The sequence below is a fragment of the Python bivittatus genome, unplaced genomic scaffold (genome assembly GCF_059951505.1).
Source record: "Python bivittatus isolate LINGU-HERP-01145 unplaced genomic scaffold, Pbiv_v1 ctg000080_np1212, whole genome shotgun sequence".
Classification (NCBI taxonomy): domain Eukaryota; kingdom Metazoa; phylum Chordata; class Lepidosauria; order Squamata; family Pythonidae; genus Python; species Python bivittatus.
In genome coordinates this window covers 57,659,193-57,686,886 of record NW_028277035.1, presented here as the reverse complement: position 1 = coordinate 57,686,886, position 27,694 = coordinate 57,659,193, and the positions used below count along the sequence as shown (strand labels likewise).

At 36.6% G+C, this 27,694-nt stretch overlaps 1 protein-coding gene across 2 annotated transcripts in view; it reads left to right on the top strand.

Moving 5' to 3' along the window:
• The window catches only part of BICD2 (BICD cargo adaptor 2), an 89,895-nt gene that overhangs the window by 45,093 nt on the left and 17,108 nt on the right, over nucleotides 1-27,694 (top strand). For both annotated transcript variants that reach the window (XM_088134179.1, XM_088134178.1), the window contains exon 2: nucleotides 14,225-14,437. In XM_088134179.1, the coding sequence (XP_087990305.1) occupies nucleotides 14,225-14,437 (213 nt within the window). The remainder of the gene's footprint in view (nucleotides 1-14,224; nucleotides 14,438-27,694) is intronic.

The window sequence follows — 27,694 nt, the reverse complement described above, 5'->3', positions numbered from 1 at the left end:
CATTTCATGTTATGAAGAACTGGGGGAGACTGAAAGGTTGATCAGTCATAACCCTCATACAGATAAGCATCTTAAACATTTTCAAAGCTGTAATCAATACTATAATGTACCCCAGGTTAAACAAATGAACCTTCAAGGGGGAACCCCCCCCCCAAACTCCATATGATTCAGATCTGTTGAACCAAGTTTCAGGAAATAGCATACCTATATGGTAGACAATAAGATCTTGGGCTTCAGTAAAATCTATTACATTTTCCTGAAGGGTTGGTTTGATCTGGTTTGGGGGAGGGTGATAAGTAAGGGAGTACTGTAGCTACACACCATTTGAAAGTAAAAATGAAGATTTGCAACTGTTTATATATCAAGTATTAAGGTTTTAATTTTTTTAAAATGTTTTTTATTCTTTTTGTGGGCTGCCCAGGGCTATGGTACATAAGATGGGCAGCCATATAAGTCTTATAAAATAAATAAAGTAGTAAATTCCTATACTCTGCCTGCTGTACTATACAGGTAAAGCCGCTTCTTCCTTTTGACTCCTGGGTTCATGGCATGATTCTGTTAGATGGGCTGCAGCTGCAGCTAGTAAACTGGATCATTTGGAAGCTCCTGCTGTGAAGTACTGCAATATCTGGCTTCACCTTCACAAATCATGTGGTGGTTGCTGTTATGCATTATGCATGATAGCCCAGCCCATGTGTTGGCAGATACGTTTGGAGGGCAGGACACATCATGTGCTGTCTGTGGGACTGTTGACAAATCAAGCCTCTAGCCTCAGAGGTGCTCAGAGCACTGCTTGACATGACTACATGTCTGGTGTTTAGTCATTAAGAAATCATTGTTGACATAGGGTGAAGGGAAACATGGGAGAATATTGGAAGTATTTATAGCAATAAATCGGTAACACTTTCATGCTGTGTTCTGACCAGTTGACATAATAAAATAGAACTTTTCCTTTTTTTTTTTTTTAAGCTTTACTACCAGAGGAAGCTATGTAGTTAATACAATAGCTACTTGTCACTTTTCAGAGATACAGAAAAACTCAGTCTACTGCCAAATTGTGGTTGCTAGCCACTTTAAATATAAAAATAACAAAATAACAATATCAAAACAAAACAAAGGGGAAATGTACTGTGATTATTTTTAAATTAAAAAAGTGGGTGCTTGAATTTGAAGCTCCATTTGAGGCTGAGGCCAAATGATCCCTAACCCTGGTAAGTGTGTGAGAGACAGACAAAACTCAATTGTTTTGTTTCATCATTGACTTACACTAGTTTTATATCTCTGTTTTGTACATTTTAGGGAAGACTAGTATCCTAGTGCTCAGGACTATGCAGGTCAGTGAGAGGAAAAGTGTCTTCTATACCACAGTACAGTCTTGTCATGATATTCTGTAAGACAACATTCACAAATGTAAAATCTCAGTGGTATAGTCCAGCATACAATTGACGTAATTTTGCTTATATGGAGATGGGGAGCAATAGGTCAAGACTTGGCTTAGAATACATGCACTAAATCTGTTTCTCTAGAGATGCCAACATGTCAGAGTAAGAAAGAAGTACTACAGCTCTTGCTTCAGCAAATTGAACTTGTATATCCTGTGTTAGTTGGCCCACCACCTTCATTGAGATGTTGATGCACCTACTTTTTGCTATTTGTAATGAAATACAGTAATATTTCTCTACAAAGCTGGGGTTACACATCATGCTACTGTTGTCTGTTTGCAGTTTAGCTTGATGTGTGGGCTCAGCTGTTATGGCTTAGTCAGCAAACATAGCTAAGCATTGTGTATATAACCATTTTTAAAAACAGGAACACCTATGCTTGTGATCTTTGTGCAATGAGAAAAGTATTTAATTATTGCACTAATAAGCAGGACAGGACATACTCAGAAGATAGATTGTTAAATTCTATCCAGATCAGTTTGTCTTTGGCCATCAGAGACCCAAAGTAATTACTAGTTGATGGATGGCTAGTGGCTTATGGGAGTGAAATAAGTGGCTTGAGGGAAGTTACTTATGGACAGATGTCTACACACAAACTCAAGGGATTAAATTTAATAGCAATTTGACCATCTGGGGTCTCTGGGAGCACAGCCAAAAAAATACAGGAAGCCCAAATGACTGAATGATGCTGTATTGCTTCTTCCAAGTTGTCCAACCAGAAGATCTGGGAAATCATTAAAAAAAACAACAACAATCCTTTGGAAGTATGTCAAAATCAAGTTTGTCTTCCATCACATCATTCAGATAAGCTGTATTCCATCCCTACCCCATGTTTGCTGTAGGAAAGTGATTAGAATTGTGCTTTTGAATTATATTCATTTCTGATTTCCCTCTATAAATGGACTAATGATGTATGGTACAGCACATATTCTCCATGCAGAAGAACCCAGGTTCAACCTCTGACATCTCCAATTAATTCCCAGTCTATACATACTAAGGGGTACACTGGCTAGGGATGATGGAATTGCAGTCCAATACACCTAGAGAGTGCTAGGTTGGGTAATTTTTTTATTAAAAGATCTCAGGCAACAGAGCTAGGAAAGATCCCAAATCTTTGCTTAGCTTCTGCCAGTTAGAATAGACTTATTAGGCTGGATTTGCTATTTAACTTAGTAAGTTAAACAAATGCAAATTACACTTTCTTAAAACAAATTAATAGTCTGATTCAGTTTCTCTTCCAGCGTGGCTTTGTTCTTTGAGCCAGTGCTTTTTGTTTTGAAATGTTTAAAATGGTATACACTGTTTTTAAAAAGAAATACAACAGTACTGATTTGGACCTGGAACTGTGTGTGCTGTTTCCCTGTGCAAATTTTAGAAATTAAAATAAATTAGCACATTGAACAGTTTTTGCTTGTACTTATATAATGCAAACTCTGTTTCCTGCTATAGATTTTAAAGAGTCGTCAGACCCATGTGTCCTCAGTGAGATCTAGTTCTTTGCCTTTTGAATGAAAGCTGAAATTCTCACTGTTCTCCATATGCAAGTTGCTGTTATTGACACAATGCAGATCCCAGCTCTAGTTATCAGCAAGTTGAATCACAAAATACAGTACAAACATGTACTTTTTTCCCCCTTGGATCTTGATATCTAATTGTCAAAAAACCAACCCTAGATGTTATTGTGGGCTAACAGCTATAATTATGTTCTACAGCTATGCAGAAATAAGAACAGCAGCAAAAAATCCTGTTCTAGTTTAGCTCCACTTAGTTAACTGTTAGCCTATTAAGCCTTTTCTGATTAATATAATGATGAAACATACCAATGATTTAAAATTGTAAGCTAAACAAGTTCTACTCATTGAAGAATTATAGTCTACAATCTGAACTACAATGCCTAATGTAATCCAGGCTACATTTTATCTTTGGCAATTTTTTTCTCTAACAGATGCTGAGCAGACATCACGTCACAGTTGTTGTTGTTACTCCTCCTCCTATTTATACAACGTCTTTCGGTAAAGCACTTCAACATGCCTTTTTAAAAGTCTCAGTATAGATATTGCACCCTTCCTCAGTCTGGTGTGCTTTAGATTTGTTGCTCTGAAGCCTCCCAAATTCCCAGCCAACGTGATTGTCAGTCCCAACCATCTGGAGAGGGTTGGGTTAATGGAAAGCTGAGCTTCAGTGACATTACAATACTAAGCTAACTGAATAATTTAATAACTGAACCTCAGGAGATGAGAACAACGTAATAGAAGAATATGTTTCTGCTACAATGTTTCTCGCATTATGCTGCCTCTTGAATTCTGTAGTTTCACCAAGAAATTATGTTAGAGTTCAAGACTGAATTCAGATTGTATATCATAGTTTAATTTTGTGAGAATAAGCGTTGACTCTCCCTATATTTGTACATGCCCTCCTTAGGTGAGAAGCAGGCTGCAATTGCTTCTTTCCTAATTAACCACAACTTGCCACATCAAGTAACCTATGGCTAATATTAGGTAATGGGAACAAGCCACTCTTTGCTTATTTCAGTATCACTATCTGTTTTCACTACTTCTTTATGTGGGCTTTATACAATGTTTGCATAATTGGTATTGTAGTGAATTCCTCTTGTGATGGATTGCATATTTCCCTTCTTTTAATGTGTAAATGCAGTTTCTATTCATGCTTAATGCCTTGGCGGTTAATAGGTTTTTAATGAAGGTGTTTATGGAGAAGGGTTCAAGTGTTGAGAATGGAAAAGAAGTAGAATGCAAAATACATATTCAGGAAAGAGAATGGTTAATATTTTAGCATCAACTTAGTGTGCTAAGGCTGAGTATAAACTCAAATGAGTTGTTTCCATGATACACAACATAAAGGGGAAAGACATTTACATATTGAGAGCTCCACCTGAGTGCTACAAGGCCATAGCAGGATGCATAAAGTATTTCTAATCAGTAGTTAATTGCTGCATTTGAAATCTTATTAAAATAAGCTAGTAGGAAACTAATAACCAGTTCTTAATAAAACAATCACCCAACACCAGCCCACTGAAATGTCTAAAATGATGTTTCAGTGATTTGTTATTAAATATATAGGTATATTACATTGATTCTTTGGTTAACAGTATGGGATTAAGAACAAGTAACCTGAGAGTTGCACTCTCTTTTATGTCAGTTGACTCACTTGAAAAGTTCCTTTAACATTTAAAAGGTTTTAAAACTTTGTATTCCATTTTTAATTGGATGGATAAAACATCACAAGATGTTTTAGGGTTAGGGTTAAATTAAAAAAAATTAAAAAGGGTATATAAAGGATTACTTTGTAGTATATGTTGAGACATGTTAGGCATCCATATTTAGTATGGTATATGAATAAAGTTAAAAAAAAAAAAGAAATGGTGAGCGGATTTGAATAAATTGCAGGATTCTTCAAAATACTTTGTTAATTTTTAGCCATATAAATTTCCAGAATATTAAATACTGTTGTTCCAGAGAAAGATGCTTTAGGTTTTAAAAAATACTTTGCAAAAACAAACTTTGTGATTAACAACAGTAATTGAATAAATGTATAATGTTGCATCTATTTATATGGATAAAAATGGAAATTACATGATTGCAGGGATTATTACCAGATTGTTGGCTGGTGTGGGTCTTCCGGGCTGTGTGGCTGTGTTCTTGAAGTTTTGTTTCCTAACGTTTCGCCAGCACCTGTGACCAGCATCTTCAGAGTGCAGGAGCACAGACAGGAGCAGTTCTCTCTGTGCCCAGTTAGGAAACAAAACTTCAAGAACATGGCCACACAGCCCGGAAGACCCACACCAGCCATCATATGCCGGCCGTGAAAGCCTTCGACAATACATATTACCAGATTGTTGAAATATTTTTCTCAAAAACATTTTGCCAAAAGAAACTATTTAATTGTGGTTTGCACCATACTAATACATACCAGCAACACTACTGTATATAGAAAGCTAATTTTAACAGAGTGTATGTAATGCTACTGTGTATCATCTTATAGTCAGTATTTGACAATTTGTTGAAATAACTTAAAAAGAAATTTGAAAGGCAATGCAAAGCATTCCAGTAATATTCAAGAACTTTAAAGATTTTGATATTGCAATCTACACATGTTGTTGAAGTTCCAGTAACTTTCTGTTAGCCCTTTAGGGTAGACCAGACTAGGAAACCAAAGTCATACATGCTAATGCTACTTTTATTATAAGTTTAGGGTAACAAAAACTTCAAGTCTGAAAATGCTTCCCCCCTTCCTCCCTTTATCTTCATGAAAATTAGGGAGAGTCTTGTCTGAGACGCTTTCTCAGGTTACAGTTCTGGCCCTGACTCAGATTTCCTTTATCTGACCGTTGACTTGGTTGTGGATCTTTCTCCTGTTCCTCAAGGTTATTCCTTCTTTCCATTATACTTTCTCATAAAATGCAAAATAATAATATGCAGTTTTTCTAGTGGTAGGCAAAATGGTTCTGCTTAAACATTTGTTGTCAATCTGAAAATCCATAAATGGAATTAGCAAAAAAACAAAAGAGTAAATATGCAATGTTTATATTGGCAGAGGAATCAGTGTTCTGTTATCACAGTTGTCTAATTATCTTAAGATACAGCTTATCATTTCTCTCCTAGGCAGCCTTACCCTTCTCCAGATGTGTTGTATAACGATTCTCTTTAATTATACTCTTCACGGCTAGTGATTAAGGATGACAAAATTGTAGTAAAAAACATCTGGTGAGGGCCAGATTGGGGAGAAGTATAACTTGTCCTTTGTTTTTACTTAGTAATGCATAAAAAGACATACATTCCTTAAAAAAGGACAAAATTTCCATATAATTTGCATACGTTTTATATTTATATATGCTTATTAAGAAAGCATAAATTGACTTGAAATTTAAATTAATTCTAATTTGCTATTAAAATCACCCAAAATAAAAGAAATAATTTAATTTGCCCACTGCCCCATATAATATTAAAACAATTTATCTTCAGTTAATTTATCTAAATTATTTTTTTTACCTAGGTTCTTGTACAAGATGTAACACCCATTCCTTTTTAACATAATCAATCATCATCATTATGTGTGTATGAAAGAAAGATGTGTGTATGCATATATGCATTGTATACAAATTTTCAGCTGACAATTCACAATTGTATATCACAGACTAAAGGATCAAATAGACATGGAAAACTTATTTACAGTATGGAACAAAGAATGACTGTACCTGTGGAAATAAAAAGGATTGGGTTGCCCCTTAAGATTTGTTTTTAACAATAACAAATTAAAAGTGCATAAAAACAAATAAAAGAAAAGGGAGCCCATTTCTTTTTCTCTACTACATGTGTGATTCTTCAAAACTATGGCTGTAGTATAAGGGATCTGCTGGCCAACTGATGATTGATTAATTGTTGGATTGCTCTGATGACGGTGGAGGTGTCTCACCTTCCAAAATCAGTTGACCTTGTCTGCTTGTGGATGTAAATTTGATTTTCTGGACAGAATACAAGAATGAATTGCCATTTCAGTATTGGGTTCTGATGCACTGATGATGTTACGTACCATGGTAATGAAATGTCTGCAAGAAGAAAAACAAGCTCAGAGACACCAGGAACTCAATAATTGAGCAACATGCATTCTTTATGATTGCCTTTTTTTTTCCTCCCATGAATCATATTTAATCTTTCCTCTCATCTATGAGCAGCCCATCATTGGTGACTTTCCTGGGAGCATAAGCTCTCAGTGATATAACTCATAGCATAATTGGGATGCACAAGCTGCCAGTACAAGGTAATGATCCATGAAGGGGGCCATCTATAATAATAGTAGATAAATGTAGGAAATAGGAGACAGTGCTAGAAGTACTAAAATAGTATGGAAGAGAATACCTTGTCAGTAAAAACAGTGTGGTAATATGTATAACACTGGGAGAACAGGATTCTGGTTGGTGGAATAATTGATTATGATTATCTGCCATCGAGTGTTGTTGACTCAGTGACCACACGAATAGACTTCCTTCAGGATGATCTGTCCCCAGCCTGGCCCTTCAGGTCTTCCAACAGTGCACCTATTGCTGCTATAATTGAGTCCATCTGCCTTGCTGCTGCTAATCTTCTTTTCTTTCTTTCTACCTTTCCTAACATTATAGTCTTCTCAAGGGAGCAGAGTCTTTGCATAATGTGTCCAAAATATGATGATTTCAGCCTGGTACCTTGAGTGAGAATTCTGGATTGTTTGTTCTGTGACCAATTTATTTGTTTTTTTGGCTGTTCATGGAATTATCAGGTGGCTTCTCCCAACACCAAACTACAAAAGTATCAACACACTTTCTTTAAAGTCTAACTTTCCCTTTCATAGACTGTCACAGAGAAAACCATTGCCTGAATGATTCTGATCTTTGAAGATGTAGACACATCACAGCATTTGAATAAATTTTCCAAGGCCTTCATGGTTGCTCTATCTAGTCTGTGGTGTATTTCTTGACTGCTTGTTCCTTTACTGTTGATGATTGATCTTAAAAGGCAGAACCTATCTACCATGTTGATATCTTCATTGTCAAGGCTGGCTGTTTTACCTGTCATTAGTTTGGTCTTATTTATATTTAGTTTTAGTCCTGTTTTTTCACTGTGCTACTTGACTTTTATTACTAGAGCTTGCAGATCCTTTGCATTTTCAGCTATCAGGTTAGTGTCATCAGCATAGCTCAGGTTATTGATGTTTCTTCCTCCGATTTTAAAACCACACTCATCTTCTTCCAATTCAGCTTCTCTTAATATATATTCAGCATATAGGTTAAAGAAAGAAAGAAAGAACATATAGCCTTGTTACACTCATTTGCCAACTTGGAACCAGTCCATTTCACCATGTTTTGTCCGTACTGTGGCTTCCTGATGTGTATATAAGTTTCTCATGAGGACAGTGAAATGTTCTGGGATTCCTGTTTTCCTGAGCACATTCCACAGCTTGACATGATTGACACAGCTTGAAGGCTTTTCTATAATCAATGACTTCTTTTCGGTATTCTTTGGCTTTCTCAATTATCCAGCATGCATCAGCAATGTCTCATGTTCCCCGGCCTTTTCTAAAGCCAACTTGAACATCAGGCATTTCTATTTCTGTGCAGGGCTGTAATCTGCATTTGATGATCCTGAACACTGTTTTGCTAGCATGTGAGATTAAGGATATTGTACAATAGTTTGCACATTCTTTAAGACTTCTTTCTTTGGTAATCTGTTGGCCACTGTATCATTCTCCAAATTTACTGGCATAATTTGCTTAGGACCTTTATGGTTTCTCCTTCTGTTGCTTGCCATATTTCTGTAGGCACCTGCCCTGTGGAACATTGTCCCCCCCTCCCCCCAAACGTGAGAGTGGCCACATCCTTGACATCCTTCTGGAAATCCCTTAAAACATGGCTGTGTCAGCAGGCCTCGTGATCTCAAGGAAATGGCAAATTGATAAGATGGCTGCATTGTTTTTAACATAAACTCTTTCCATTATCTTGTTATTAATAATATTGTTGATGTCTTTTATTCGTAGTTTTTAACATTTGGATTTTATTATTGTTTTTATCGTAAGCTGCCTAAAATCACTTTATTGTGAGATGGGTGGCTATATAAATGTAATAAATAAATAAATATTCCAACTTGGTAATGAACAGAGTGCTGGTCTAACTTAATCTTTTAGTACTAGAAGTTCTTGTAAATAGAAAATATCTTCTAAGGTATGCTGACATCTCTACTGTATAGAATTTCAGTATATGCCTTTCATTTTCATTTGATTTTTTTTTTAATCAGTTATCTGTCCTTTCATGTCCTTTTCCATACCAATTCCTTTAGCATATCAATACCTCCTTCTCCAGAAATCTTTCAGGAGACTTGTCTTTTTTCACCATATCTGTTTCCATCTTCTATGTCTTTAAAGATGTCATTTTAAAATTGTTTTTTGTCTGTTTTAACAGCTCTCTGAGATTCTTTGTTAAGTTCCTTCTTGAGATCTTTCTCCTTTTTTGCCTTCAGCTTCTTTTCTCTTCTTGGCAATTTCCACCATTTATTCTGACATCCAGTTTGCTTTCTTCTGTTTTCACATCCATCTTTAACAACTTCTTTTGATTTCACTTCTTCTGGTTCCTTATCAATCAAGTTTGTGACTTAATTCTTGATGTTCTCCTTGAAAATGGTGGGTATATGCTGACTGGCTTTGTTCTTCTGCTTTAGTTTGACTTGGAATTTATACATGATCAGTTCATGATCTGCTCCACAGTCAGCTCCTGGCCACATCTTTGCTGCTGTAGCTGAACTCTTCCACCCCCTTGTACCAAAAATATAGTCAATTTGATTTCTGTGTATTTCGTCTGATGATGTTCATGTACACAAGCATCATTTTGGTTGTTTGAAGAACATATTAAGAATGAAGAAATCATTGGATTGACAGAAACTGATAAGTCATTCTCTATGATAAATTTTGTACGCTTGTTTAAATAATAACAATTAAAAGGACAGTTAAAAAAAACTGCAGCAAGAAATTTGAGGTGGCTACACACCAAATGCATTTGAAAGGAAGAATGGTAAGTGAAAAGCCTCAAATAACTTGCTTGTCATGGCAACAGTTTTTTACAAGTTCAAATGGGTCAATAGAAATAAGAAAAGAAGCTTTTTATGATAAATATATGATTTATGAGATTAAAAGGAGAGGCAAGGGTTCAGTCAGCATGACATCTTAGAAACTGAGACCCTAGATGCCTTTCTACAAGACAGAAATCCTTTCAACATCGTATTGATTTGAGAGCAAAAGCAAGAGACCTTTTCAGAATGAGTTGGATTGGGGAGCAATTTTGCTTGTAGCTTGTGTTTCACAAATATGACTGAAGCCATACAGCAACTCTATTTTTAAAAGGGAAAAAAAATGGCTTGTTTTGGCCAAAATAAAACAGACAGATATTCTGTTGGATAGCTGTTCAGTATTCTGATTAAATTAAGACAGGTGCAAAGATTATCTCTTAGAGCGTCGTATGCCCTGTAGCAATATTTGGGTGGACACTTTTTTATTTACGCACACACACACACGCATATGGAGTGTTTTCGATATGGAAGGTGCAGTAGTCTACTGATAGAAGTTACACATTCCTTTATTAAGTTCTGTTAGTTAAATGATTGCATTTTGGAGTGGAGGGACTACTATTAAACTTCTTATTTCTGCTTCTGTGTCGTGCTACATTTTAGGTTTGTTGTATGTTTTTTCAACACATGGTGCCTGCAGACATATGTACAGTATTTTCACTGACCTTTTCCTTTATGGGTCATATTTTGGAAGATCCATAATTTCAAGGCTGCTTTTGAATGTAAATTTCTGTTTATAAAATGACTTGAACATTGACTCTTAATGCATATTGTTTCATATTGAGATTACAACCAGTAATCTTGAAATTAATAGGTGAATCATTTTTAGACACATTTTGCACGTGACTGATTATGTGCCATCAAGTCATTGTCAACTCTTAGCAACCACATAGATAGATTTTCTCCATGATGTAGGTCTATATGCCTATGTTGTGTGTGTGTGTATGTGTGTATAAATAATTTTACAGTGGGACATTTTAATCTCACTTTCAATGATAAACACAGTGGGTAAAATCCAAGGTTGCATGAACAAATGTTTGTTTATATGGTAGGGCTTTTTGTGTCTTTTTCTCATACTGCCCCATGTCATCTCCCATCTGCTCCAAAATTTTCCTCCCAACCAGAAAGCATAGTTAATAGGTGCACATGTGACTGTGGGCAGCAAAAGGGGAGGCAGGGCTGAATTGATCTGGCAGAAGCAGTCAGTGGAAAAGCTGCCTTAGATTTTATTTTAGATGGCCCATAAATAATAGTTCAGAACAGAATTTATTCTCTAGTTTGTGGCTTAATAATCTGCATGATTTCATAAAATAATTTTGGGAAGTCCTTAACCTAGAGCTGGTATACTGAGAACAAGTTTTTTCCCCCTTGTCTTTTAAAATGTATAAAGTTTGAGGCATTAGGCTTTAAAGCTTTTTATTCAGTTTAAACTCACCTGACATACATTTGTACAGATGGCATTTTATTTTTTGCCTGAAAAATGACACTTGCTAATTTAGTTCAGGATTAAATTTAATAATACAATAATAGGTATTTGTTGCTGGTTTCTCTTATATGCTTGCTTAGAATCAAACTGGATCTATTAGGAATAGGTGCTTTAAGCACAAGATGGAATCAAATTGTTCAGTTAAATGTTTCAGTCCTACATTATTCAATAATGACTTTAAATCTTTGGTTGTCATGGCTGCTCTGGAAAATCTTCTTGAGAGGGAAATGGAGAATCAGATGGGGAGAATATTGATCTTGTGGAAAGAACGTGTACTGTATAAGCCTAGAATAAGACACAGAGCTGAGTTCCTTTTCTTGAAGAGGACCTGCAACTCAAGCACATGAGAATGGGGACTGTGCCAAGGGGTAGAATAGTACATTGAACCAACCGACTAACCAAACATACATTTTGCTTATAATGCACCCTCCATCCGGGCACCCATAATCCAAATTAACAAAATTAATCAGTTAAAATTACCTGAATTTTACAATAAATCAGTGCATACCATGATACCTTTACAGTCACAGTAAAATAACACTTATACTACTGTAAGACCCTAAACCTATAAACCCGATATCCCTGCCATCTGACTTTGCCAATAAGATATATGGCAAACGAGCCCTACCATCCATCTAACTGAGCACCATTCACAGCCTCTTCCACCAGGTTACTTTGTTAAAAAGTATATTTTCAGATGTTTCTTTAATGCATCCAAGGAGGTATGGAGCTGAAGTAAGCTGCACCACGTAATGGGGCCAAGAAAAAAAAACCCTAAAATTTATTAAGCTTATTGCTTGTTCAAGGGTCGCTAAGCATCCAAAATGCCTTACAGAAATATAATGCGTGGATAAATCCTTATTATTTAAATCGTATAATGTAAGCCATACTGATAGAGCCATTTTACATAAATTAGCTGTGCAGATATCAGCAACATTTGCTTCTGAGTCTCATTTTTATACAAGTAATATATTTTTAAAATGGAAGTCAATATTTTGACTACTTCCATGTGTTGCCACGATGATCTTGCTCTACCTTGCAAATTGTTCATATTTTCTCAAAGACTTAGAAATAGTTAACCAAATGAGTATATTGATGTTATCAGTAAATATAGAATTTTTATATAGGGCCTAATATAGGAATATGTAAAAGAAATATAATAATAAAACTAAATCTATATCATAGTAATGTTTTATTTTAAAACTCCTAGCCCCAGTATTTAATTATCTCACCTTTTTTCTGATTTATACGCTTTTTAAAAAGCAGTGGTGCTCGTAGAATTTTATTTTAGAAGACAAAAGTGCATTTATATTTAGCAGGAGGTTAGTTCTCTTTGGCATGGTACTGATGTAATACTCAGAGTGACTGTTCATAAGGTTAGGTTTCATGATGAAGGAAGCTAATTTAAAGTAGAGAAACTCTTTAACTTGTGCATTTTTCTATGCCTGCTTTGAAGCTGTTTGCTTGATAAGTTGATGCTTCGCTAACACTTCATTTTTATACTGGAAAAACTTCATGATGTGCTTCCAATTCAATAGGAATCAGGAAAAAATGTAACACCATTGTCGTAAAGTATCACCAATAAAATCTGGCTGTGTGACAGTGACAACAAAAGCAACTAAATCTCTCCATTGGCCTTTGCCTGAATGATAGGAGCAAGGGGGACTCGTCATGTTTGCTCCGGCACTTGGTTGTCACTTTCTGTCTTCCCAATCTGTGTTAGTCTGTTCCAGCTCTGGACTTGTGTAAGTTCCCTACATAGTAACAGGGGCTCTGCCTTCTGCTGGCCTTCTTCCTCAGGGCCAAGCTGGAGCTCTTTCAGGTTGTATAGCAGAAGCAACTTCTGATAGTGTTCTGGTCTTATGTGTACACTTATGCAGACAAAATAGGAGCTGGTTGTGCAGGGAAAGTGGGAATGTGTTTCCCCCAAGTTTGCCGCCACCTGCGAATGTGCTTGCATTTCATCGTTTTAAGCACTTCTGCTCTAAATTATTTGGGAAAAGATTTAATTATTTTGTTTTATCGTATTTCCCTCCTTGCATTAACTGTATTTATTGGCATGTATCTTTAACCAAAGAGTTATATTAACTTGCCAGTTAAATTAACCATAATTGTCATTTAAAAGACATAAAATGTTAAGTTAGTTTTGCTCTTATCAACAAAATTGATTTTTTTGGTACATCTTTGTGCCAGAGAAATTTTGGATTGATGGGTGCCTCTGGTGTGACTTAGTGGTCAACATAATGCTTCAAAGGGGACCTTGTGGATTCTGTTTATTGCTGTTAATGTTTGACTCTTATCTTAGTACTATATCCATAAATGGAAATCAGAGTGACTTAATTGTAAAGCATATTGTGAAGATATAATAAGACTATTGACAGTAGTCCATAAGAATTTATGTGATTTGCTAATCTTTAAGGTGCCACAAACCCTGAAAATGGAAGTTTTTTTGTTAGCTCAAATACTGCTTTTATACAGTATATGCCATTTTCTCCTACCTAATCTCTCTAGAAAAGGAAATCTGTCCGTATATATCTGTCTGTCTTCATAAAGTACATCGTTGCCTTTTCATGAATAGAGACATTGGCCTGCTTAAATTCTTTCTCAAGGTACAATAAACATGCATTCTGTAAAGTATTATTTTTAACTTTCGTAAAAAAAAAAAAAATCTGCTTTGATTTCTGTTCCAGGCTTTTGGTCAGGCGCATACCAACCACAAGAAAGTAGCAGCAGATGGGGAGAGCAGAGAGGAGACTTTGATTCAGGAATCTGCCACAAAAGAAGAATATTACATGAAAAAGGTTATGGAACTGCAGACAGAACTCAAGCAGCTGAGGAATGTCCTTGCCAATACCCAGTCTGAAAATGAACGCCTAAATTCGGTTGCCCAGGAACTGAGAGAGGTGAGGATTTTTAAACAGTGACGCTTGAATGAAAAACCTTTGAAACTGAACAGTTGTGTTCCCTTGGAAGAGGTATTTATGTGGTAGGCTGTTCTGAAATTAGAGCTATTTGGAATTATTCAGTAACATTCATTGTTTGTTACTTTTATGATTTGGCTTTCTGCCCTGTAGCAGCTTTGAAGATAGCTGATACACGAATATAAGCCTAACACTGTTAATAGGTATCCTTTCTGGCCCTAAAGGCCCATCAGTACAACAAACTTTTTTATTGCTTTTCTATGGAAAAAAGAAGGGGTCTAATGGGGGTGGGGAGACATAGGATTTAAAGGGTTGGTGGGTCAAGTGAAGGGGTTGAAGGGCAAATGTGCATCTGCCCATCCTATACATATGGGAATGAGATTTTACATCTGTATGTTTTTTGTATGTTATGAATGGTGTTAAATGGCAAGTGGGTTTTTAATTATACAGGTTGTCCTCGTTTAGCAACCACAATTGGGACCGGCAACTCAGTAGTTAAGCGAAGCAGTCACTAAGTGAAACTGCATCTATGCTTACGACCTTACTTCAGCTTTTCCTTGCCCTACAGACCTGCGAAGGTTGTAAATACAAGGATTGGTTACAAAGTTACTTTTTTATCACCGTCATGACTGCAGACTGTTGCTAAACAAGGCAGTAGATAAACAAGGGCTACCTGGGTTCAGAAGTATTAGTGTATGGACAGATTTTATTCAGTGCATCCAAAGTCTGCTAAACCAAAGACCATTAAATACAGGTAGTCCTCGACCTGTGATTGCACTGAAGCAATCTGGATGCTTGGATGCTTGGATCTGGGTGCCCCATGATCATGTGATCATCATTTGCAACCTTCCCTGCTGAAAGTCAGTGGGGAAGCCAGCAGGGAAGGTTGCAAGTTACTGGAGTAAGTCTACTCCACCCACGCACCTTCCCCCAGCCCTTCTGCACTCGTGGCGCACCAGCCACTTATGCATCCCTGTGCACCCTCCCTGACCCTCGCCATGCCTCTCATGCACCCTCCCCACGCCACGCCTCTTGCACACCCTCATGCACCCTCTCCAACCCATGTGGCGCCTCTCATGCACCCCCTCACACCCTCCCTGACCCTCCCTTGTGCAGCCTCCCCAACCCTCTCCCATGCACCCCCTCGCTCCCTCCCCCACCCAGCAACAGCTACTTATCTGCCTGTGCCTTGCAATTTCCTGCTGGCTTCCTCAATGACTTTGGTAATGGGAAGCCGGCAGGAGATTGCCTTGCCTAATGACCGTAGGATTCAGTTAATGACAGCAACTGGGACTGTAAGGATTGCTGTTGCTAAGCGATGCATTCACACTTTATGACTCACGTTGCTTAGCGAGAGAAATTCTGGTCTCCGTTGCCATTGTAAGTCGAGGACTACCTGTAGAGGGTTTACAATATTGCCAATCCCTGCAAAGCTCTAAACATAAAGTTGTAATCTGTTTAAAAAGAACATCACAGCTAAATAGCCAGTAATAGGGCTTATTTATACCAGTCATATAAAAGAAGCAGAAAAAAATAAGTAAATTTATTTACTGTATTTATTATTAGATTTATTAACTTCCCAATGGAAAAGACTCTGAGTGATGCATAAAATACAAAACATAATAACAAACTATATAAATAATAATAATAATAATAATAATAATAATAATAATAATAATAATAAATAGTAGCAATAGTGATGATGATGATGATGATGATGATGATGATGATGATATAGAGTTCTTGTGCCAATGGCTGTATACAACTAATCTCTGAAGGCCTTAAAAAAAGTTAGATTCAGTATTCTTTGAAAGACCATAAGAATTGGGGCCACCTTTGCCTCAAAGGGCAAGCTGTTCCAAAGGAGAGAAGACCCCTTTCTGTTACATCTCAAAATAGGGGACCTTCAACAGGCGCTCCTTGGCCATCTGGTTCGGATAAGCAGGCTGTTTGAGACAATGCTACAACACAGAATGGAAAAAAAGACTAAAAAATGCAGGAAGTGTTTTAATAGAAAAAAAATCAATGTTATATCTGGGAATGAAGCCAAAAAGAATAGAAATGGTGTTTTTGGGGTATTCATACATTCATTAAACATATTAAGCATATTTCTATGCTGCCACAATAAAAAAAAAATATTGATGGCTTACATAGAATAAAATACAAAGGGTTAGGGCTGGATTTGATCTCCAAAAGATGATTCAGAGCACACAAAACATAAACATAGCGATCATGGGAAGAGATATGACTGAAGGTGTTGCCTAGAAATGCTGCGTTTGTGATTTTGCATGCTCCATTTTTTGGTGATCGGATCCAGAGCACTATACATCTTCTTAAATCAAACTAACTCAAGTTTATATGACTAAAATACATAGTGTTGTAATATCTAAACCTGCTGTATGCAGGTAGTTGTGCAATGTAAATTCTATTAACTTTTGCTTTTAAACTCTTTAAATAAAGATTTCAGAACATTAATTCTCTACCCATAATGCAGATTAACTATGAAAACAGGAATAGCTGAAGGATTTTTTAAAATAAATACAGCAGTGAGTTGAAGTTTCAAAGATACATCAAGTGTAGAAGGCAGCTATTTTAGTGTATAGAATGGGCCAGAATATTTTTTATACAGTATTTGTCAAGAGCTTGGATGCAACAGTAATTTAGTGCCTATCCCTGCCACTGGTTGTTATTAGTGCAGACTGTTATGTTTTGTTTCACATTTTTTAAAATGTTTGAATTGTATATTTGGATACTGTAAGCCACTCAGGGCCTTTTGGAGTGGGCAGCCATAATAAATTTAATGAAATAAACAAACAAATAAATAATGAATGACAGTAGTTGTCTCATGCAGTATGGTTACTTTTGAGGTACTTGGAAGTTTTTCATAGACCAAAGAGAAAAAAATATTGTGGTAAGCAATGATTATAAAAGTATGTACAGAGTTTGAAACATTTGGAAAGATTGCATGCAAGCAAATTAGAATGGTGTAAAATAAAAATATGCATGTCAAAGATATTCAGTCCAGACCAAATGGTGGCCTAATTGCCCATCACAAAAATAGCTACGTTTGCCTTCAATATTCCCTGTTGGATGCAGTCGAATCTCAAATGCTGGACCAGAGTCGCTGGCGTATACTTTCAACTGATGATGATGATGATGATGATGATGATGATGAATAGTAAGATCTCTCTTGGGTATTTTATTCTCATTGCCAACAAAGTGACAGTCTTGATACATTTTATATCAAGTGACCACAGCGAGTTTCTTTCATTTCATCAAGGGCAGTATCATAGAAACTGAGCAAGAATCCTTAAATCTTATTATGGTGAGACCTTCTGTATCTCACAGGCAAATTGAAATCAACATTTTTCAATACAAATTGCTGGAAGTAATTAGACAGGATCTTAGTTCTTTGGCCCCTCCAAAGATAGGACTGTAGTGCAGTTAAAACTAGAACCACATGCTAATTTCTAGCTGTCAGCTGCAGTCAGTAACCAAAGAACAAAGAAAACAAACCATGGATTATTCCACTCCCACAGTCTGTTTGATTTTTCACATTTTTCACTTTTTTGAATGTGCAATCAACATAAAGTGCTTAGCACAATATACAAACTCAGGCGATTGATGTCAGTTGGGTTTGTTTGCTTGTGAAAATTTCTTTTAATGTTATTTTGGATATAAATAAATATTGCTGCCGCCACCCCAAATAATTCATTTAGAGATTTATTTATTTGATTATATCCTGTCTTCCCTTGGGGAGCTCAAAATATCCTTCATTTTATGCCCATAACATCTCTGGTGCAAGTTAAGCTGGGAGAAAGTGACTGTCCCAAGTCACCCAGTGTTAGCCCTGCGAGGTAGTCCGGACAAGAAGCATAACTAGGAGTACTAGTTCTATCTTTATTTTAAGGTTACAGTAACAGAAACTTGCAAGACTGAAAATATTTCTTTCCTCCTTTCCTTTTACTGTCCAGAAAATTAGGGAGGGTCCTTTCTGAAACGTTTCCTATGCCCTCCTGCCTTCTGTGGGCTGAGATATCTTTTACATGCTGGCTGTCCAATCTGTGGCTCTCCCTCCTGTCTCCTGAGGTCATTCCCACATACCATTACACCCAGTGACTTTTCATAGCTGGGGTTAGTCTTGAATCTGGGCTTCCCCAGTCCTTGTCTAGCACCTTAATCAGTATATCACACTGGTGTATGTTTATATAATATTGAGCCTTATCAGTATCTCAGAACAGGAGGGAATAACATTAATAGCATTAGATGAACAGATAGTATCGAGTATTAGTTATTTTTTATATGTCATCTGTTGGGACCCCAGAAGCGCGTCTTCTCTGTAGCAGCACCTGCCCAATGGAATGAGGTTGCCCCCAAGATGCAGATGGCCCCGACTGCTGCTGTTTAGAAGAGCTGTGAAGGCCTGCCTCTTCACCCAGGCCCCTCACTTCATCACGCCTGCCATCTTTTACCTTTATTTTTTTATGTTTTATTGATTTGATTGTAACTTCTTTGCCACCCAGAGTCATTGAGGGTCAGGAGACATACAAGTTTAATAAATTATTGTTATTGATATTGAAATTATTTCTGTTTAGAGATCCATTAGTAAAGCTCCTGCTGAGTGCTTAATCACATTAGGGTTGTCACAAGGGCAGTCTTTCGTTCTTTTATTGTATCTTCTAGCTACCCCCTTTTCCTTTCCTTTTCCCTCTGTTCTGTGGTCAACTGTCCTCTTTTCTCTTATTCATCCCCCGCCCCCAAAATATTCTCTTAGCTTTTTGTTTGCCTTCCTTTATAAGGAAGTGGCCATTTAACACTTCATTTTATTTTGAAAAATGTCAGTAATCTACCAGTTCACCACACAGTACATAATGAATATAAGTGTTAAAAGGAAAGGCATGCTTTCAAACGTATGAAGAACAGGATGCAGGAATTTGTTAACAGCTGCAGCTTCTCACTTGGTGTTTGCTGCACAGAAGTCTTTACATGGGATTGTGCATGACAAAAAGTTTACTTATATAAGGGAAATAGTGTGATGGTGTGTTTTTGTATTGGTTCTTAAGGGAAACTCTTTTTCTTGGCAAGAAATAGATTTGCTTTCCCCCAAAAATGTGTCCTGCAAACATATTTCTGTCTGTTGGATTTCCTGCAACCATTGTTGGTTTCTCTGTTGGCATATAAGACATTGAGGCGTTAATGTTAACATTAAAACATCTCCAGAAAAAAGAAGTTATGCAGTTGGCTGCTTCTTTTTGCACCTTACTGTTCTTTGAAACATTTACATGAAAAAAGTAAGTAACTCTAATTTATCAGTTTTTTTTCTCATTTGAAATAAAACTTGGTATAAAAAACACCCTTTTCATCAAGTCTGGAAGTTACATACTTTAGAAGAGTATGTACTTCAGCCCCATTTTTAGTAATTAAACCTCAGCCGTTTTAGTTAACTGCCGTTGGGAGGAGCATCACTGAATAGGCCTGGCTGATTTATTTCAAGGGCTCAGTTGGAGAAAAACGTATAGCAGAAGTGCTGAAAATAAGATACCTTGTGTAAAGCTTCCTAATTCGATTGCTGAAACCCTCAGATTTCTGATGCTGTGATTTCCCCATTTTTGCCAAGTTAAGGAGCAAAATGGGTGTTAAACGTCCACTCTACTTGAGGCCAGTGCCTTAAGATCTGCTATAGAGAACTGCTCATAGTCTCCCAGGTCAATTCGGTGGCCGGAAGTAGCACCCTGATTACGGGCTTATCTCCTGAGGGAAACTACAGCTGGTTCCTTCTTTTAAATGGTAACTAAAGACATGTCTGCTTCAGAACCAGGCTAAATTTTTGATTGCCTTTTAAAAAATGTACTGTCTGATTGTATGATGGGTAATCGTAGTTGATTGTTTATTTGTGCTTTACTTTAAAACTATTTTTATTCCTTTGTACATATTTTTGGGCTCCTTCAGCAGGAAGAATGCTATAAATAAAAGTAATAAGAGTATTTTGCCCCTTAAAGGTCCCCAAACCACTGCAATGTTCTTTTTATGGCAGCCTGTATTTTATGTTTTTTTTGGTTAATATGTGTGTGTTTGAGGAGGTGGGTTGTTTGTTTGTTTGTGTGTGTGTGCTTGGGGTTTTTTGCTTAATTTTATATTCCATAACAAAAACACAGAATCTTAAGGATGGTTTGGATATTTTTAATAACATCACAGTTTTTAAAATAGATTTTACAATTTAAGATGATTTGTCAAGGAAAGGGACCCACCTCCTAGAACAGAAATATAGGAAATGGTCATTTATCCATGTAGCTCATTTTTAACTACAACAGGGTTTTTCTAACTGTGTTCCATGGAACTCTATGATTCTGTTGAAACTTGATGGGGCTCTGTGAGAAAATAAGGGTAAAAAAAGTTGATTGCAATTTTTCTAGGGTACAGCGGAAAGGGCAGGGTTTGTCAGCTGACATTCAGAAGGCCTATTCCCCCATGGGGCATTTGTGTGCCTGTGACAACTCATCCCTTTGCCTCTTGATCAGCAGTTCCAGGAATTTTTAAAAACTCTGGAACTTCACTGATTAACATCACCCCCTCAAGGGCTTCAGGCTATAATCTTTCTCAGCTTTATTTGCAGAGGCCAGGAATTAAGCCTGGAATCTTTTATTGTTTATTTGCTCAATTTGTTAGGCAGCATTCACAGTAATGAACAATTAAAACAGAAGAAAAACAAAAAACACTATTAAAAATATAATTACCTATGTCAGGGAAAGAACCATATACTGTTCCCAGTATAACACTGACCCACTGGGGTTCCAAAACACCCTGCCCCAGAGTCTGCTGGAAGGTTTCACTAAGCTACAGCCTTTCATTTGGATAATGCTGAGAAGCAATCGCTAAAGAGCAGAGAATGGGGAGAAATGTATATACCTGGCTGTATATGCCTACATATTTTTAATCAGCTTTCTTTATAATTAGCAGTCATAATATTTTTATGGTTCTTGCACATTAAACCCACAGATGCTATTCAGATTCCTGCAACTTCAATTTTAATTTAGAAAATGCTTAATGGCATCAGAGAACAAGTGTTCTGTTTCTAGTAGTTCTCATGATTGGCCAGCAGACCTATCAAGCTAGAAAGGTCTGACTTTGTAAAATTAATATTCTGTGTCTACTCATTCTTTTCCAAAGATTAAACCTGGGATTTAGACAGTCCCCGTGGCTAAAATCCCCAAGCATAGAAATTCAAGCAAACTGTTCAAGTCCTAGAACAATGTCTGATATTACTTATAGTCAGCATAAAGGAAACTGCTGCTTAACCCAGATAAGACAGAGGCACTCCTGGTCATTCATAGGACAGATCAAAGGGTTGCTTATCACTCTGATTTCCTCTGGGAATGAAAAGCAGAGTGTAAATGTAATATGCAATTTCTAGGGCTCTCTTCAGCTGTGTATGTCAGTTGGTCTAGTTTGAAGCCTACTTTTGCTTTCTGCTTTTTAGGTAATACACAAAAGATTTGGGTATATTCACAGTACATGAAATTTATGAACTTGCTCAAAAAGAGAGGGAGAAACCTCATGCAGACGGAAGGGGAAATGAAATGTGCATCCGTGCTTGGCATTGTACATCCCAAAACTCCAATCTTTAATAAATTGCATTTACAGCTCAGTCAACCTCACTACCACTTCTTTTACTTTATTTTATTTAACAAATTTATATGGGTGCCCAACTCATACACAGTGACTCCAGGTGGCTTACAAAGTAAAATATCCAATACAAAAACCCATCAACACCTACCCCCCGCGGTGGCCAAACCAAAACAACTTGATCGGCTCTTTTTCAGCTTGGGGTCCTCAGGCCCACTGGCAAAACCACGTCTTCAAGGTGGGACCCAATCCTAAATCAGAGGGAATAACATTCCACTGGGAGGGGGCCACCACAGAAAAGACCCTTCTTCGTGGTCCCATCAGATGTACTTCCCTCAGTGATGGGTCCTACAACATACCCAACCTCCCCACTCTGGTGGGCTGGGTAGACTTTTCTACACTTTTCCCCCACCAAGACATTGAATCACAAAAGTGAATTTCTCTACAGGGCTGCCATAGAGTAGTTTCCCTTCTCTCCACCCCACTGCCATGGACATAACCATATTGGCTTATTTTGCAGCACTGGGATAACTATATCTGCCCATCGTTGTTCCTTTTTTTTTTGGCAAGGTTGAATGTAAAAATGATGAACCTTATCAACCTGCATTGGTAGGATAATTTAAAAACAAAAGTTTAGAAACTCAAAAATAATCAAAACAGTGAGAACACTTTGCGTTTTATATCTTTTCTTTTAGAAATGAACTTTTATAAACAAAAATGAAAGCTGGGGGTTATGGGTCACCCTCCCCCATCACCTTGCCTCCTTTGTTGTTATCTGTGATGAGGACTGTAAACTACTGGTTAAATTTGCTGAGCAACAACTTCTCTGCTATACCTATATTTTCTTCACAGCTAGAACTGCCATTCCCCTTCAAAGATGTTTATTCTGATGCGTACAGGTAGGTTCATGCAGGCACAGAAACTATTGGCCTATTTCCAAGGGTAATGTAATTTTATAAATATGTATGATGCAAAACAATTACTTTTAAACCATAACTGTTTGTTTCCAGTTTGTTCCTGTTAAGACATGCTGATAGGGTGGTTTCTAAATATGAATGTAGCTCTTCATATTTGTTGGCTCAACAAATTGTGTCTCATGGAGATCATTCCAAAAGATGCAAAAGTCATTTTGCATTCCATCATTCAGGGCAGACTGTAGTTCAGTGAGCAAAATGCATACTTTGCATGTAAGTAGTTCCAGGTTTAGTCTCCAGTATCTCCTGGTCAAGTTGTGGAAGATAATTGTGGAAAATCCTGAAGAATTGCTGCTAGTCACTGTTGACAGTACCAAGCTAGACAGACCAATGGTTTGATTTGATTCAATGCAATTTTTGATGTTTCTGTGTTCCATTTCACAAAAGTGGAATGCAGAAACATAGGCTAATAAGCTTGCTGCTCCATAAAACAGACATGTGGATTATTTTAGATTCCAAAAATAGCAGCTCTTCCATTTTAGATTATACTGAAAAATGCAATTGTTCTACAGTTTATACAATCTATGAAACAATCCAAAATTATTGTGAAAGTGTTTGCTGTCGGATTTCCGGAGGAGGTATGGCGAACTGAAGATGGCAGAGCTGATGACTGCGGCAAAGACCAAGGAACCAGAAAGTAAACCGGCTCCTTGGAACCTCTCTGGATAAGGAGAGGATCGGAGATCGCCCACATGTGCTTCGGATGACTGCTTCTCACCAGGAGACCGCAGGACAGAGGTTTTCCATGGGTCTAAGCGCCAGGTGACGATGGGATCAACCATCTTGCTCTCAACCATCATGGAGCCTTTTAAAGGACACTAAGTTCACTTTCTAATTACTTTCAGAAATTGACTATTAACCATCTTAAAGCTGTTAGAGACCTTCAGAACAACAAGTTTAAAAAGACTTCATTGGGTGAGTTTACCTTCAACTCTGAACAAAAGAAAAATTAATTATAAGCTTAAGAATTTAAAGAATTTGAAATAAAGAGCAAAAAGCTAAATAAGATTTTCACCTAAGAAAGTTCTAAATGGATTAGGGGTTCAGATAAATTTGGAATATTGAGTTTTACTATAAGATTTTGGAATTAACTATAAAAAATGAACAGCTTCTCAGGGAAACACTTATTTTGGCTATTCTGGCTATTGCAAGTCATAACAAAGATAAATGATGATTTTAGAAATTGGACACTAGAAGGGACTAAAGATTCTAAGCAGCAGAAAAAAAAAATACAAGCCTGTTCTTGATGTCAGTTAATACTGGGACTTACAAAATGACAGAAAACATCATAACATCAGAAATATTAAAGGAGATATTTGAAGAATGGAGCCATAAATTAGTAACTACAATATCAACACTGTCAGTAATGATGTCTGCTTCTATGGATAGACTATGTCTAAAAGATGTTAATGAAGGAATGACAGATGTGGAACAAATTTTATCTGACCAGACAGAGAAAGAACTGAAAGTGGAACTACAAATGACAGGCCAAGAAAATGGTTTGGAAAAGGACAAATCATTTTGGATATACAAAAGAAACTGGCTGAAGTTTTAAAAATTAAAAGGGAAATACAAATGATAAACTAAGAGAATGACCTGGAAAATGTTTTCTTATTGGATCCACAAAACAGGCTTATTAAAGCCTTGAAGAAATCTGTGTGGTAAGATGAAGAACTGAAGAGAAATCAAAACCTTTGACAGTATTTAATTGAATTAAAGATTAAGACTGTCAGAAGTAAAAGGAAGGAATATAAAGTTTGTTAAAATTTTAAATTTTAAGGTTAAAATAAGACATTTTTTGCAATGTTTTGGCAACACTTTATGGACTTTATGCTGACACCAGGATTGAAAAATTTATGTTTTATGGATTTGCTTATAGATAAGTGTTGTGATATGGGATGAAGAGATATCCATTTAACCTTATGGGGGTGAAGAGTTATTAAATTTGTTTCTACTTGTGAAGGTTGGAAGTTACTTCTTTATGTATATTTTTTCTTTTTCTTTATTATATTCTTTCTTTTCTTTTTCTTTATTTCTTTTTCTTTTTCCTGCACTTTTTACTTTTTCTTCCCATTCTCTTCTCTTTCTCTAAGTTTAGTTTGTATTAGTTTTTACTATTGTAATTAAAATTCTTAATAAAATTATATTCTTTAAAAAAAGTGATTGCTGTCAAAGAAAACGAAATGATAAGCAACACTTTAGTCCGTTACTAAATCATTTAAGAAAAAATGGGATTCTTCCTTTATTCAGTGTTACAAAGAAACTGAGTAATTTTCTATTCGTTTTGAAGCCATAAAAACTTTTCCTGAGGTGGTTTTTCAGTTTCTTCATTATTTTGAATCTCAGTTATCACTCATCTTTACTTAGACGAGATTGTGTAAACCCTGTTAATCCACAAAATCCAGGTTTCATTATAATTCTTGCAGTAGAGCTTTCACCAGTTCCATGGGCTACAGTAGCAATCAGATTTCATTCTGCAAAGCTATCCTAGGGCTACACATTCATGAAGAGTTTTGCAAATGTATTTGTGGAGGGCATTGCTTTTGTCTTTCTTACTTATAAATATCAATACCTTTCCTTTTTCCTAGATTTTTTAAAAGTGGTATGAAAGGGGGTCCATACTGCACAATTCCTCTAAAATTAGACTGCTCTTTCCCAACTTCTCATTCATTCAGCAGTCCATCTTTTTAGACGGAGATTCCTTATATGATATTTTAGGGCTGTTGCAGCAGATTTGAATATATTTTATTCATACCTAAATGTAGGTCATTCGATATTCACTTGTTCCCATCATATATGAAGTCTTGGCCACTGGCTGCTGTAGTTTTTAACAATCTAGACTGGCACAGTTGAAACCTGTCTTGTGCTGGTAAACTGTTTCATTGGTTCCTCTTTTCATAAATTCATTTTCTTCCCTCTCAAGTGTTAATTCTGTTAGAACCAAGAGGTTGTGGCACAAATGCAGTAATATTTCCACAGTAAAACTGCAATTGGATCTTGTTCATTCTTTGTAGGTGAGTGAACATACGTGGCCTTTCTTCCTATATGTATATCCCTCAGTTTATGATCAGAATCTCCAAATATACACAGGGAAGTTCTTCTGCTTTTGTATAAAATGGAGGAAAGGTTTTTGCCCCTGCCCCACAAAGACCTGTAAGGCTCTAGACTGTGATTTCTTCTCAATTAATCTCTCTGAATCTGTTTGGCTTACATGTAAAAAAATGTACAAAAGAATTCTACAGCAAGGAATGGAAGTGGTGGGAGAAATGTGGATTCTACTTAGGAAGATGGTGCTGGATTATATATAGCTTCTACCCCCTCCCCCCACCAGTTCAACCAATATTATTTCCAGCAAGTGTTTATTTTTAGGTTCCAGTGCTGTCACCATAGTAGCCAGCTAAGCTTCTTGTTAGATCCCATCTGCCTACATTGGCTGTCTGGGGCTTTTCTCTATATACACAGTAGCCCGATTGTTCCAGGTCTCCAAGTTCTCATAAGCACCTGCCTGAGCTTCATTACTAAGGAGATAAAATTCCCAAAGTTGGAGTCTCACTTATGCTTCCAATAGGATTTATAGCTAAAATGCTTATGAGTCCTTTAGCATTTCATTAACTTCTTGTCTGTGCTCTCTCAGAAGGTGTTCAGCCAGCCAAATAAAAAAGCTTAGGAGAAAAATGTAGATCTTACTTTGCAACCAGAAAATCTAAAAATTAAAATACAGTTACTGTTATTTAACAGAAAACCTACACTAAAAACTGAATATTCTAAGAACATACAGTTCCTGTTGTTTAAGGATAATTAAATAGGTTTTTTTTTTAAAAAAAAAGCAGATAAAGCAACAGGCTTCTTTCAATGTTGCTAATACAGAGAATGTGGCAAGCAGTAATTTAGATGAATTAATTTGTGTGCTCTGAATGAAAAAGAAATGGTTGATTCATTAATAACTACAGTAGTTTCTAATATTTTCTTAGATGAATGATACTTTTTTTATAGACAGGATTTTGTCTCTCTAATATTAACAGAAGATTATCCATGCTGAAAAATGTGACCAAAAGGATGCGAAGAAGCATGACTCATTTCCTTGCCAATTCAGAATAAAAGACCAGGTTTGCCTTAATTGCAACACAGTGAGATAAAGTATAAGATGTACGTGAATTATATACCTAGAGAACATACCTAGGATTCATATATCTACTTCTGCTTCTTCATGATAAGGAAAAGGGCATGCCAGATGGAAGTAAACAGCACGTGTAACTAGACTTCAGTAGACTAAAAAAAAATACTTGAGGTATCTGCCAAAAAAATTAGTCATGGAAGGAAAAAAATAGTTTAAAACGTAGCTAAATCTAAACAGGATAGTTATCTAGGCATGAAGAGATGGTGTTATAGAGGAACAGAAATTAAGATAGTGTTGCATTAGCACTCTGATTCCAAAGCAGAGGAAATTATTGCAGAGGATGCATTAGAAGAGCTGTACAGTGAGTACAGTACACTCTGTTAGTGCATTAGTAGCAAGGTGGATCCTGTGGCCAGGCAAGAGGGTGGAGAGTCATATTCTGATTAACAGTTCATCAGTAGGATTCTCCATACATTGCTGTAGGTTGGTGGGAAAGATAGAGTAATTTCAGAAGAAGAGTTAAGG